This window comes from Choristoneura fumiferana, chromosome 5 (genome assembly GCF_025370935.1).
Source record: "Choristoneura fumiferana chromosome 5, NRCan_CFum_1, whole genome shotgun sequence".
In the NCBI taxonomy this organism is placed as follows: Eukaryota; Metazoa; Arthropoda; class Insecta; order Lepidoptera; family Tortricidae; genus Choristoneura; species Choristoneura fumiferana.
Window position 1 is genome coordinate 19,817,947 of NC_133476.1, and position 14,070 is coordinate 19,832,016.

The 14,070-nt window shown below is 37.8% G+C and overlaps 1 protein-coding gene across 1 annotated transcript; it reads right to left on the reverse strand.

Annotated features, from left to right (window-relative positions):
• Positions 1–2,315: 2,315 nt before the first annotated feature.
• Positions 2,316–5,121, reverse strand: LOC141428352 (acyl-CoA-binding protein-like; the record flags this gene model as incomplete). The annotated part of the gene is given in 3 exon segments (XM_074088310.1): positions 2,316–2,430; positions 3,437–3,472; positions 5,016–5,121. Coding segments are annotated over 2 exon segments (130 nt in total), but the record flags the coding sequence as incomplete, so codon positions are not given.
• Positions 5,122–14,070: the final 8,949 nt, after the last annotated feature.

Genomic DNA, 14,070 nt, shown 5'->3' on the forward strand with positions numbered 1-14,070 from the left:
GTCGCGGGTGGGCAAAGAAATTATTTTAGTTCATTTTGCGAAGGCCATTAACCCAATACTGTATCCACGCTTATGTTAGATGGTGGGGAATGAAAAGTATTTACCTAGTTGCCCTAGTTGTGACTAATGCTTTAGATAAATATTTTCCTTGGAGTGGTTCAAATCAGATCTTATCATTATATCGACGGTAGATATTGTGAAGTGATCCCCAACAACCGGTTAGATCAACCAATCAACACTAGACAATGAAGTTCCTTGAATTCTATTGTCTGACTAATCGACTTAAGGCCTCTAAGTATTTCCTATCCCTTTGTACCTCGTACGTACCTAAGATACAGGTTAACCTAGTTAGATCCACTGCAATTACTAAAAAGTCAATATTCTGTGTTGTAATAATAAAATTTCATTTCAGTTATTTATTAATTTTAATATAAATGAGTAATAAATACGCCAATTAAGTCAACTGACTTAAATGACATTGCTTCAAACTATAAAAAATATGTAGGTGTCTAACTCTGAAAATCTTGCAAAAATGTTAGCTAAGCAAGCTAATCCTGTAAGTAAGTATTGTCAAAGAATAATGTAATACTTTATATCACATAAGTTTTTTTTTTATATATAAATACTGCAAAAAAAACCGTACTTACCTATATACGCATTGTAAATTATAAGGAACAAAATAAGTATCGTTATTATTATTAATTATTATGACTTTTTTTGATTAAGAATCTTGTTCTCAGAGTTGATAAGTGGCTTAAAATATCTAAATAGTCTCTAGGTTAGAATAGGCTCTATGTTTGAAAATCGAGTCGTGTTCATAAACCTTGCCCGCCCGGATATGTTTAATGTGCGCTCTACCTACTATCTACCATTTATTTTGAGCAAAAAGTAGTAAATGTCCCAGTGTTCGACATGCAAATGCCCAATAGATGACACTCTGCCTGTCACCTCCATTGCGAATGAAAAGATGCAACTACCGGGACAGTTGCGAACACTTGCACATTTACCCTGCTATAAAAATAAATGGGTAAATGTCCAAGTGTTCGTAACTGTCCCGTGTCATCTATTGGGCATTTACATATCGAGCTCTGGGATATTTACAACTGTTTGCTCAAAATAAATGGTAGATAGTAAGTAGAGTGCACATTAAACATGCTACTTGTTTTCGTCTATTACACCTGTTGATAGGTATTTTTAGATGCCTGAAATTCGTCATGACCCGCTTTTTACGTCATAATAAATACTCAAAGTTCAGAAACCTTCAGAAACCACAAAGACGAGGATCTTTTGCCGTGACCTGTTGACACCATCTTGTATGGTGTCTCGACTTGATGTATTTACGAGTAATTGCGTCATTACATTAGTCTGTTAGTAACAGATGACTATCACTTTTTGTCCGCCCCTGATTAAGATAGTGGTAATCCAGCTGAAAGATAGGCGTACCTAAACGGTGTATGTAGCTCTAGTTTTGGCACTTTTGACTAGTTTTGACACTACCATTTCCTCATCATGATTTAACAATACAATACAAAGACTTTATTGTACACCAGACATACAGAAAACAGATACACAGAGAAAAAAAAACTGTGTGAGTACAAACCTAGCTCTAGTATACCTTGACCTCAGCCCGAGTCGTTTACGTTATTAATTACTATCGTCACCCATCTAAACTTGAAGGCTGCATACAAAGAACACACTTTGATGAAGCCAGATTATAATTTATAAGTGAAGCTAACAAAATTGTGTTAAAACATAGAGCTACCTCTACCTGCAGTCGGGTAAAAAAGTGATTCAATGGTAAGCGAATTGGCGACTTTTTCTTAGGTATACAAAGGTTACCTCATGGCCTGGAGAAGGCCATGGTAGGAAGATATGTGGAGTTGGTTTAGTACTTCCTCTACTAAGTAGTAGATTGAGGGAGAGCATACCTACGAGCATACCCTGTAATAAAATGCTCCAGCGCTTATCGGCTCTGTCGTTATGAGTGCCATAAGATAGCGGATTATTAACCAACCACGAAGGATTGGAAATCCTATTGTAAGGCTGAGTGACAAAGTGATTACCAGTGCCTCTAAGGCATTCATCAGCGTGTTCTAAGAGAAGAACAGCCCGTCTAGAAAGCAAACTAAATAGTCAAGAAGGTCAGCAGGCTTCTGTTAGAGAGTGGACTAAGGATTTGGTTTGTGTGTTACGAGGAACTTAGCCACACTCACTACGTTGCCTCCTTTTCGCCCAACTTCCTATACTGTTCGCGTGAATCGCAAGCAACAGTGAGCAATAGACGCCCCTGTTCTGAACCATCATCAAGAACTTACGGATATTGACGTCGCCGGCGATGGCCTGCTTGTACAGGGAGTACAGAGCCAGGTTCTCGCTGTCAGCGGGCTTGGTCTTCCAGTTCCTCACGGAGTCGCTCACTTGTTTGAATTGCTGTAACAATTAAGGTATGACGTCAACATAAAGTGATAAACTAACAGGTAATATCCCTGGAGTAGCGGGCAATCTTTGGAAATACAAAACTGATTCAAAATCTTTCTCTAAGAGAAGCATCCTTGATAGTACAAAGACTATTGTTGTCATCAAGGAAAAGTAGGGACATGGTTCGTGCAGGACGCTAGCTAACAAAGTTGTGAGTAGCAGCTACAATGTAACGAGTTAGCAGCTACTAAAGACTAGGTATATATATAAACTTTTTGGACTTTAGTTATACGGGGCCGGAACGCCAAATGGATTGACAAGGGAAATTTGATTCTACTATACTTAAGAAAAACTTTTGATCCCTGTTCCTCTAGGCTTCTTCCAGTTTCATGAAAGTACAATACCTAGGTCATGAGTTTTAACTCTTTCTTTTTGGAGCTTGTTTTACCGCCTTTGGAAATACGAAATTAGGTATAAATAAACAAATTACGTGACGCAACTATTATCATAATAACAGATAAAAAAGTACACGTATCCGATAACATGCAGCCCATGCAGGTGACACGATGCGTTTTTACACCACACCAAAGAAATGTCGGCTGATAACACTTTCACTAACTTATCTAATAATTAGGAACTTTACGATTACTTTTAAGCACCTAAACGATAAAAATACCCACATTTACGTGAATTTTATCTACTTACTTATCATTAAAGTCTCACGGAATATATTGCTTTTTGCATGCGTGTGTGTTTTTGTGTGTAGGTACGAGTAGGTACTTACGTATCGATTAGATTATACTAAAGCACTTGTAAGAAAATCTAATTTTAGGCTTTAAATGCCTACTTCCACATAATTAATCTTTCTATCGAAATGCATGATAAAAATACCTTTTTTTCTGAAACTGTTTCAGAGTACCTATACCTATTGGTAATTATTCAGATTTATTTTTATTTTCGTTCTTTTGTTACGACTACAGGTTAAACTAACAAAGGTTAAGGACAAGAAGATGCTTACCTCTTCGAGAGACATTGTGAGTTCTTTGGTTGAGATCTGTAAACAATAACATATTTAACGTTAGAAAAGGTTTTGATGATCTACACTATAATCTATCATAGACACATGCAGTACTATCTATCAATATCTTCGTAATATCTGAGAAGGACGATTTCAAAAGCAATGTAATACTTCAACTTTTTAAAACGCAACCCCTTTTTACTCAGCTTACGTGCTTGCATGAAGATATCTGCAGTTAACATAGTTGTGTGGTAAAGGACAAGAATGGTGTCAGAAATGAGCTAGCTTTTAAAGACTTAATTTGCTACTGCTAATCTAGAATGTGGTCTAGAACCATCTACCACTTGTAAAGGCAAAAGATAGAAGGCTATCTGAAGCTTTGATAAGATAGAGAACTGAGACTATGAAATGATGTCCGAAGGATAGGAAACTAGGTCACTGTTACAGCAGTAGCAAATTGGTGGAAAGAAATGCTATGTCATCGACATAGCTCGAAGAACATGTTAGTTAAGGTGGCGTTGGGTTGATCACATAGCCTCTAAGAACATAGGTACATAACACATAGCGAAAAGGCAGATTCAGCGGTGGTAGTCTACCCACTAGCAATAAGTAGACAGACAACATCGTCAAAGTAATTCAACTGTGGACGTGTTCGGGCTGATCATGATAAAGCTAATAACGTAGTCTAAATGACTAGTATGGGTACTCAAAAAATCATAAGAGTGAAATAGACTATGAAAACAGCCATGAAGTTAATTGATGATTGGAGAGTAGTGTATCTAATTTACGTAGATAAGACGCCTTCTACAATTTAACATTAAAGGCCTCGACTGGATAACTTTGGACCCTGAAGTGACGTAGGTTAGATTCTTGCCGATGGGCTGTAAGGTTAAGGCACGGTTAAGGTGATGAGGTGCCAAATGATGGTGACGGTCGCTGACTGCAGAACGATGAGGTAAGTGTGTAGCTGAGGTAGTTCCTATCTCGTCTTGAATAAACCCTTGCTTAACAATTGGCTTAGCAGAAAAGGAAATTGAAAAAGTCGAATCAAAAGTCTGCCACGTGATTGTAAGTTCATGAATGTAGATGACGTGGTATCAAAAACAGGTGCTGTTCATTTTAAACAAGGGATCTATTAGATGCGAACAAATTAAATACTTTTTCCAACTACGACCTTTCGCCCCATAGTGCGGAATATTTTATATGCCACGTAAGTACGTTGTACATACAACTTACACCTTCCCCCCTCTCTTCCGCAGCTATCCGAGGTTTTACACAATAACCCCAATTTAACTAGCACCACCCTGGTAGGTTCCTTACGAATCTTTAAGAAATCTGTGATGATGAGCAAGAGACACTAGAGAGATTAAAAGCTTCTGGCCATATGGCCATGGATCAAAGTAAGCCTTTAAAATAAATATAAAGGAAAACAACTATGTCAAAAAGGTCAATTTTAAAGCTGGCCACAAATTACGCGATGCACATTGGAACCATAGAAAAGAAAAAAAACTGTTCTACATAATATGATTGGATCAATAAAATTTGAGTGATTGCATTATGAATTAAGTACTAGACTTACCGGGAGGTCTGAGAAGGAGCTTAGTCGAAACCGACGCAGGTACTGAATAATTTCAGCGACGCCACCTCGTTAAATTCCCGCGCTTTCGGGGATTTTCAAGTACTTCTGATAGGGTTGCCACAAACGTTATCAGTGCCGTTTTTTTTTCATATGTACGCAAAAATCAGGTTTATTCACCGGGTTTATTACTCAAAGCAATTAAAATCTGCAAAATCATGGGCTCACCGAAAAATTAGCGATTAACAGTTAATGGAAAAATGTTATTTGATGACCGTTTATTTATGAAGTTATTGGTGTTAGTTTTTGCAGATTTTAAGTTAAATCGACCAGTCATTTGGATTCAAGTTAGTTATTCAACAAAACCACGCTTTGTTCTCAGTTTGTGTGTAGTCTTTGTGGTTAGAGACTATCGATGTTTTTTACATTGAACGTTATTAGAATAGGACTTTTTTTTTATTCGACTGGATGGCAAACGAGCAAGTGGGTGGGTGGACAAGTGGGACTGGTAGCAAAAAGAACGCCCGATCCCACCACGTCCTGTAGCTTTACGCGCCAGAAAGTCCAACTAGACCACAAATGATATTAGAAAAATATAAGTGATTCATCGTTTCGGAAACAACCCGTAGGAATCGTGTCGTCACTGTTGGTTTTTTCTTAAAAACCATTAAGAATATTAAATTTAGATACTTTAACGAATGGTACAATAAGATTCTTACAAGTATTTGAATCTACCAGTAAATTCTTCCAGCGATATGTACTATACATACACTTAACTACATTTATTTTTCTCGTCATATCATGTTGGAATAATATATTCCGTAACATTCAATTATTTAAAGCAATTAATATAATTAACGAAGATTCCATGAAGCCGCTAATTACGTACCTTGAGCTAATAATCATTTTTATTAGCAGATCTTGAGTCACTGTTCTGTAAATTATACATAGAACAATCGAATGATTCAGGATGGTGCACGCAATTTCATTTATGTCACTAGAACAACAGGTGTTATTGATCATGACAACCAACATAAAGGCAGGTGATTATTTACCATTAAAGGTGCCCATGGTCAAGTAGGAAAACTGGTGAAAATGGCTACCGAAATCACCATTACCTAACTTTCATCATCATATCAACCATAGGACGTCCACTATTAGACATAGGCCCCCCCTATAGACCTCCAGTTGCTTCGGTTGGAAGCGGCCTGCATCCACCATGAATCTGCGGCTTCAATCAAGTCTCCCTCCATCTCGTTGGTGGACGTTCCACGCTGTGCTTCCTGAACCTCGGTCTTTGAGAACTTTTCGGCCCACACTCCATCTGTTTTCCGTACCTACTTTATGATATTGCCTGTCCATTATGCTACTTCAACGAGTTAATCCGCTTTGCCATGTCAGTTATTCTCGTTCTTCTACGCATCTCATTTCAACCAGCCAGAAAACATCGTTTATTGATGGACTTTGAAGAACCCCACAAGAAACGGTAAGAAACAGGCCAAATGAAACCATAATCCACTAACCAACTTATGACAGACTTCGAGTACTTACTCGTATGTATAAAAGACTAAAAAATAAGCTGTCCCGTGGGAATTTCGATAAGTCCCTTCTTAGTTTAGTGCACCTATACTTAATGTAAGGTAAAAATTAACCCCCCATTAGTAATTAAATTAAGGCCGCCTATTGCTCACCTTGTAATTTTAATAATTTGTTTTCTGTATCGCTTACTATGTCTGGTGTACAATAAAGAGTCTTTGTATTGTATTGTATTGTATTGTAACCAAATTTTAAGTTACTTGCTCCATTCGTTGAGGCTGGACGTTGTCTGTCGGTCAGTCAGTCATGGTGCTATTTTATAGATGAACCTACCTATGTAAGTAGATGATCAGTCGGTCCTTGTCCAAAGACTTTCAAACTATACTTTTCTGGAGCACGGAGCCATTCAAGAATTACCTGAACCATTCTAAGTAGAAACGTAACTTTCCAATTTCCGCTTCAACAAACAAATAAGACACTAATTAGCTGCAATGATGACTTTTCTTTTCCGGGTTTGTGTTTCTAATCGTAGTTTATAAAGTACAGTTCTATTGGTTAAAAAGCAGTGCTTACACGTATTTACTTAGTCGAGAACGAGATGGCATAACGTCGGTGACACTGCAATACCGCGTAACTAGATTTTCCATAGGTCTAATTATCACTGTCAGAACAGTACAATGTTAGTACTGTTAGTACAGTAGAAAATATACCTTAAAGCCCTTCTACACGGTCGGGACCAACCGCCGACCATCGTGTCCTTGGTCGGGTTGATTTAAAAATGGACAGTGTAGAAATCTGTTGACCCGACCGATATTTGGTTGATGTCAACGGCCTTGGTCGCGAGCGCATCCCTCGCGAGGGCTGCGTCCGTGGTCGGCCCCAACCGTATGGAACGCTGTCGGCCGACGCGAGCGCTTCAGTCAACCCGACCAAGGACACGATGGTCGGCGGTTGGTCCCGACCGTGTAGAAGGGCTTTTAAGGAGCAAGCTAGTTACGCGGTATTGCAGTATCACCGACGATAAGTAGTTCACGCACTTATTGACGTGGGTGCAAACTAATAGGAATGAGGTCAGTATGGACTACTGGGGTTCTATGCCCATCGAGCCGCATAGTGAACATAATCTAAGGTACGTTTAGTAAATTTGTTACGGAATGCAAATCTTGATTACTACCTTTATGACCTCCGATATGGGAACACCCAAATACTCCGAAATATTTTATTCCGAATTTGCTAATTACGATTTTCAAAATTCCGATTTTCACAATTCCTAAGACATATAATTCCGATTACTTAAAAACACGAAAAAAAAATTATTTTTTAAATTAAAAATTTCAAAATATTCATTTTTTTAATATCCGATTTTAAAAACACCGAAGAATCAAAAGCACGAAATGTTGTTGGCCCGAAGTATACAGTATTCCGATTATCAATTTTCCGAAATGACATCGCTAATTCGGAAATATGACATTCGGCAAAATAAACTTCGTGGTTTTAATAATCGGAATCTTGATTTCAAATCTCCAATTAATATCAATCAATTTAGATCAATTGACCTGCATACTTAGGTTAGGTTAGGTTAGGTTAGGTTAGAATTGCGACAAGGCGCGAAGCGCCATAATTTAACTGCGCGGAATAGCGGAGCTCCGTCGACCTTGTGTCACATTGCTGAAAATCAATAACAGTAAGTAAATACTCTTTTAGGCTAATCTTGCCTACATAGCTGAAGTTAATAAGTCGGGATTTATTATTGATCGGTGTAGTGATATTCGGAATTTTGAAAATCGGTATTTTCGTAATCGAAATTCGTATTTTTGACATTTCGGATTATTAATGAGTCGGACTTCTTATTGTTCGGTTTATTAAAATTCGAAATTTTGAAAATCGTATGTTTAAACATCAGGTATTTTTAATTTTCGGATTTATAAAAATCGGATTTATGAAGAATCGGAATACTTAGTCATATTAGGAGTTTTAAAACATTCGGAATTATAAAAATCGGTATTTTGAAGTTCGTGATTCCGACTTTCGGAATTTAATTTTTCGTATTTATGTAGTGTACTCCTCCGATATTGCGGTGCAATATCATGGGTGCATAATCGCGGGTATACTGAAGAATTTACGGGTAGATGTTAATGTTGTGTAGATCGCGCTCGGGCTACCCTCATTCTTTAACCGCGCATTAAGAGCGTTTACCTGCTGAGCTGGCAACGTTGAATTTTTGTTAGTTTTTCTCGATAATTCCATAAAAATTAAATGAAAATTAAAAATGTGGTCTGTTAGAACTATTCTCAATATATAAGTTAATGTGTCTACTCCAATAATTATGCATGATAGACTTTTATTTTCTTTAAAAACCGTTAATAAACATTTGTTCGTTTTTAAAGAATTTAAGTCTATCACGAATAATTATTGGAGTACACACACATTAACTTATCTATATATTAAGAACAGACCACATTTTTAATTTTCATTAAATTTTTTATTATTATGTAATCGAGAAAAACTAATAATAATGCAACAATGCCAGCTCAGCAGGTATAAACGCTCTTAATAACTGTTAGCTCTTCTTTTTTATATGGGTTGGGCATTGTTAACTCCATGCAAATTTATCACAGCCCTACTGCAACATCATAAAAAATTGGCTATCTGTCATAATAAAAAGCCACGGTTTATCGATTATGTTATCCATAAATTTTATATTTATATCTACGTCTGTACGTCTTAAGCGATAACAGCATGACGAATCACTATCTTGCGTTTAATCTAGAGTATAAAAAATACGTCCACGTATATACATATACATACACCTATGTATACCTATAGGTACATTGAAACAAGTAACACCCCGGTAAACAAGTGGATGCTTGATATTTGGGTAATTATTTGAGGTGTAAGATAAATGTTACAGAAATAAAAACACACATTTTGATGTGGTCTGTTTTATTTTGAACATAAGGATATGTACCGATAAGATGCTTTATATTATAAGAGATCGATAAAGTTTATTTTGGTTAAAAAAAAGCAAAAATCCAATTTTAACGGTAACGAAAATGAGCATCGAGACCACGAAAAAGAACATTTTGTTTATTTTAAAATCTTATAATTGTACTATTTGAATGAAAATCCGATCATAATGAGAAAACGAATAAGCATTATTTAATTAATCAGGTATCAACAGAAATAGACAATCTATATCTATATAAAAAAAATTAAAACTTGACCACGAAAATGACGACTTCAAATTGTCATTTTTGTAACCTTTTAAATACTATCTAGAAATTACTTAATTAAAGTAAGATTAATAACTTCAACTCACAAACCAAAACAGTTTTCAATACCTTCCCCCCGTGCAGGTCTACGGTAAACCAGAACGAAATTATGTTACAACAAAATGCTCCTCTAAATGACGAAGTTTTCTTTTAATATTTAGATATATACATTTCACACGTACACTCAGGGCAAAATAATTCTTGAACCTCTCGCCAGTTAACAAAATTGGCGACGCACTGGTCATAACTCCTATAACCACACCTGGAGCAAATGTTGTTGACGGTCAACCATTCTTCGTTTAAATCAATTAAATCAATAACGGCATAAACGATACACTGTAAAAAGCAGAAAATTCTGTAAAAAGTGTTCTGTATTTTTTCTACTTGTAGGGAAAATCATCTTTTTCGTGGTCTTTAATCAGGTCGTGGCCCATAGGACCACGAAAATGATGACCACGAAATTGAAAAGCTCTTACTTTCGCGGCTCTGCAGTAAATATCCTATAGATTTGAAGCAAATGAAATCAATATTGAATAACTTAACTGCAAATGACACAGCACCAGTAAAACATTATATTTATTTACCCAATACTTACCAAGTCGCAACCGTAACGAAAATGACGCTCGATCTTTGACGCAAATCTAACTGAACCTTTATTACATTAATTATAGATAAATAATTATGACTTGCGATAAACATTATACGTTATATTGACGCAGTCTTATTTTCAAAGTTGCTTATAGTTAAAAAAGGATTTACAGGAGGTTTGACCTCTTTTTTTTGTTTAAAATATACTTAATAAGTGTGGCTACGAAAATGATGGTGTATTTTGGAACAACGGGAAATGTAGAAAAAAATAGTCTTATCAATGTCCTAATTTTTTTATGTTTGCATGCATGGTATATCATATTATGAACATTCAATCCATGTTTTAAACAGCAAGTTTTTCTATACCTTGTATTTTTTACAATACTACAAAGTAATCAGGGATAATCCGAACCTGACCACGTAACTGACTTTTGTGCAGAAAATTTAAGTTATTGTGGAAAAAAAGATAAAATAGAATAAAATGTATTTACCGCAAGTTTCAGTGATAATATCATAAGCAACTTAAAAACAATAAACGATATATTTCTAATTTTATAACTGAAAATTTGAGTCTGAACACTATTGAACCTCTCGAAATAATAACCCATTTAGTAGATTATCCGTCATAAAAACTATCCTTATGAAGCCGTGGTGGCCGAGTGGTTTGACCTATCGCCTCTCAAGCAGAGGGTCGTAGGTTCAAACCCCGGCTCGCACCTCTGAGTTTTTCTAAATTCATGTGCGGAGTTACATTTGAAATTTACCACGAGCTTTGCGGTGAAGGAAAACATCTTGAGGAAACCTGCACAAACCTGCGAAGCAATTCAATGGTGCGTGTGAAGTTCCCGATCCGCACTGGGCCCGCGTGGGAACTATGGCCCAAGCCCTCTTGTTCTGAGAGGAGGCCTGTGCCCAGCAGTGGGACGTATATAGGCTGGGATGATGATGATGATGATGTCCTCCCCGGGACTCAACCTATTTGTGAGACGAATTTCATCTAAATCGGTTCAACGGTTTAGACCTGACGAGGTAACAAAACAAACAAACAGACGCCTCCATTATTTTGTCGTGGACTAGCCGTTAGGTACCATCAGCCAAATAAATGGTCTACCAATTTTTAAACAAGTTCCTATCAAATTAATATGTCGCTAAAGCCGAACTTTCAAGTTGACAGACACGTCTTTTGGCATTATTGTTTTATGACATGCAAACGATTATCATCTCTAGGGTGGTACACCACATATTTGGCTGATGGTACCAGCGTCTCCTTCCGCGTAGAATTCAGTTATCGCTATCCCGCGGGAACTATGCAATTTTCCGTGATAAAGACTATACATGTCCTTCCCCGGGGCTCAATCTATCTGTATATCGAATTTCATCTCAATCAGTTCAGCGGTTTAGACGTGATGCAGTAAACAAACAAACAGACTTACAAAACTTCGCAATTATAATATTAGTGGGAAGTAGGATACCATTTTGAGTTATTATTATATTCTATTTGACTTCGGCAGTTTTGATGTAGGTATTAATGATATGATGATACTTACCTCATATGTTGAAAATCGTCCAGTTGTTTAGGCTACAGAGAGAATAAAAGAAATATACATGTCAGTATACGCTCGAAAAACATATCCTCCTTCGAACAGTCGGTTAAAACGGTATTCTATAAGCTTTCGTGACAGCCCTTTAGTTTTACAGTCGATAGGTATTCAACTGTCCAAGTGACATGATGTTTACATTTTTTTGCATGTTTTTGTGAATATGTCGGAATTATTTATGACATTAATTATTTACATCGCCGCTGTTTCATTTGAACTTTGGATATTTCAGATACATAACATAAGCAACTTCAATCATAAACTATAGTTTAGAAGACAATTGATAAATATGTACAAAAGATAGGTGTCATATGACATCTTCAAATCTTAGTCTAATTTCTATTAATCAGATTTGACTTGAAATTTGGTACAATAAAGGTACTTCGGATGACAATGCATGGACAACACAAAAAGTACACTCAGCCAGGCGTGGCGCACTCCGCGATATAGGTGCGATTCTGTAAGTATCAAAACACCCCACGCCGGCGTGGGTTAACTCACTAGGGCTATGAGCACCGCCAGGCATGCACGCTCGCAGTCTCGCTCGAACTAGTCGCGCCGCGTAACGCCACTTGTACTATTACTTATTCTGTGACTCAGCTAAGAAAGCAAGCGTTATTTTTTTAATCATCATCATCCCAGCTTATATACATCCCACTGCTGGGCACAGGCCTCCTCTCAGAATGAGAGGGCTTGGGCCGTAGTTCCCACGCGGGCCCAGTGCGAATTGGGAACTTCACACACACCATTGAATCTTTCGAAAAACTCAGAGGTTTGAACCCACGACCCTCTGCTTGAGACCATAGGTATAGGTCAAACCACTCGTCCAGTGGCGTAGCGGTTAACCAAAGGCCCTGGGGCAAAAAATAAACTAGGGCCCCAACTAAACTTTATTAAATCGTTTGTTCGGTATTCGTCGTGTTCCGAATTCATTTACAGTTTGTAAGTCATAGTCCGAGGGGCCCCCTGAGCTTGGGGGCCCCGGGGCACTGCCCCGTCTAGCCCTCCGGTAGCTACGCCACTGCACTCGTCCACCACCACCACGGCAATTTTTTTAATACTCTTGCAAAATTTCTCTAACGTTATCACGAAGATTACCACCATGTTCGCTCTTATCACTTGACAGTTATCGTTGCCAGTGCATCACAACACAATGACATGTCAGCTATCTGCCGGGAATTCGCAAGGAGTGGCGGAGGCGAGGGCCGCAAATTTTCCTCCCGGTATCTGTTTCAAGTGGCTGACAAACAAGTGCGACCTACTTGGTCGATAACAGAGATAGGGTTTGAAAACACGAGTGTTTACTTTGGCCACTTGTTAAAGGATAGTGTTGGGTACGGTACTTAATGGTCAGGAAATGGAAAATGGGTTTCATGCCGAAAAACATTATCATTGTTTGAATAAAAAATTACGGCATTACAGTTTGAAAAGAGTTCCTTTGAGTTATTCGAAATTCATCTGCGAAATTACATTAGAAATTTACCACGAGCTTTACGGTAAAAGAAAACATCGCGAGGATAAACCTGCACAAACCTGCGAAGCAATTCAATGGTGCGTGTGAAGTTCCCGATCCGCACAGGGCCCGCGTGGGAACTATGGCCCAAGCCCTCTTGTTCTCAGAGGAGGCCTGTGCACAGCAGTGGGACGTAAGTATATAGGCTGGGATGATGATGATGATGATTACCTATTTAATCGTATGGCATACATTTGAAATAGGCTTATAATGTATAGGTACATACACACAAAGTTACAGAATACAAAAACAATAACAATACAAATACAACGTGCTAAATGTGATCATTCAGGGTGTTGAGCCATGCAACTGCGCCCGATGTGAGGTGCAGTAGGTCCTCTGGCGGCCCCGAGTACGAGTGTCGAGGGCAACGCTGATTACCTATAGTAAGTAGGTCGGTGCCTACGGTAGATAAAAGTTTAAAACCTATAAGGGGCTGTTTCACCATCCATTGATTAGTGTTAACTGACGGTTAGGTCTGATGCCGTCTCTATTTGTTTTGTTCGAATAGACGGAGACGGCATCGCATTTAACCATCGGTTAACGCTAAT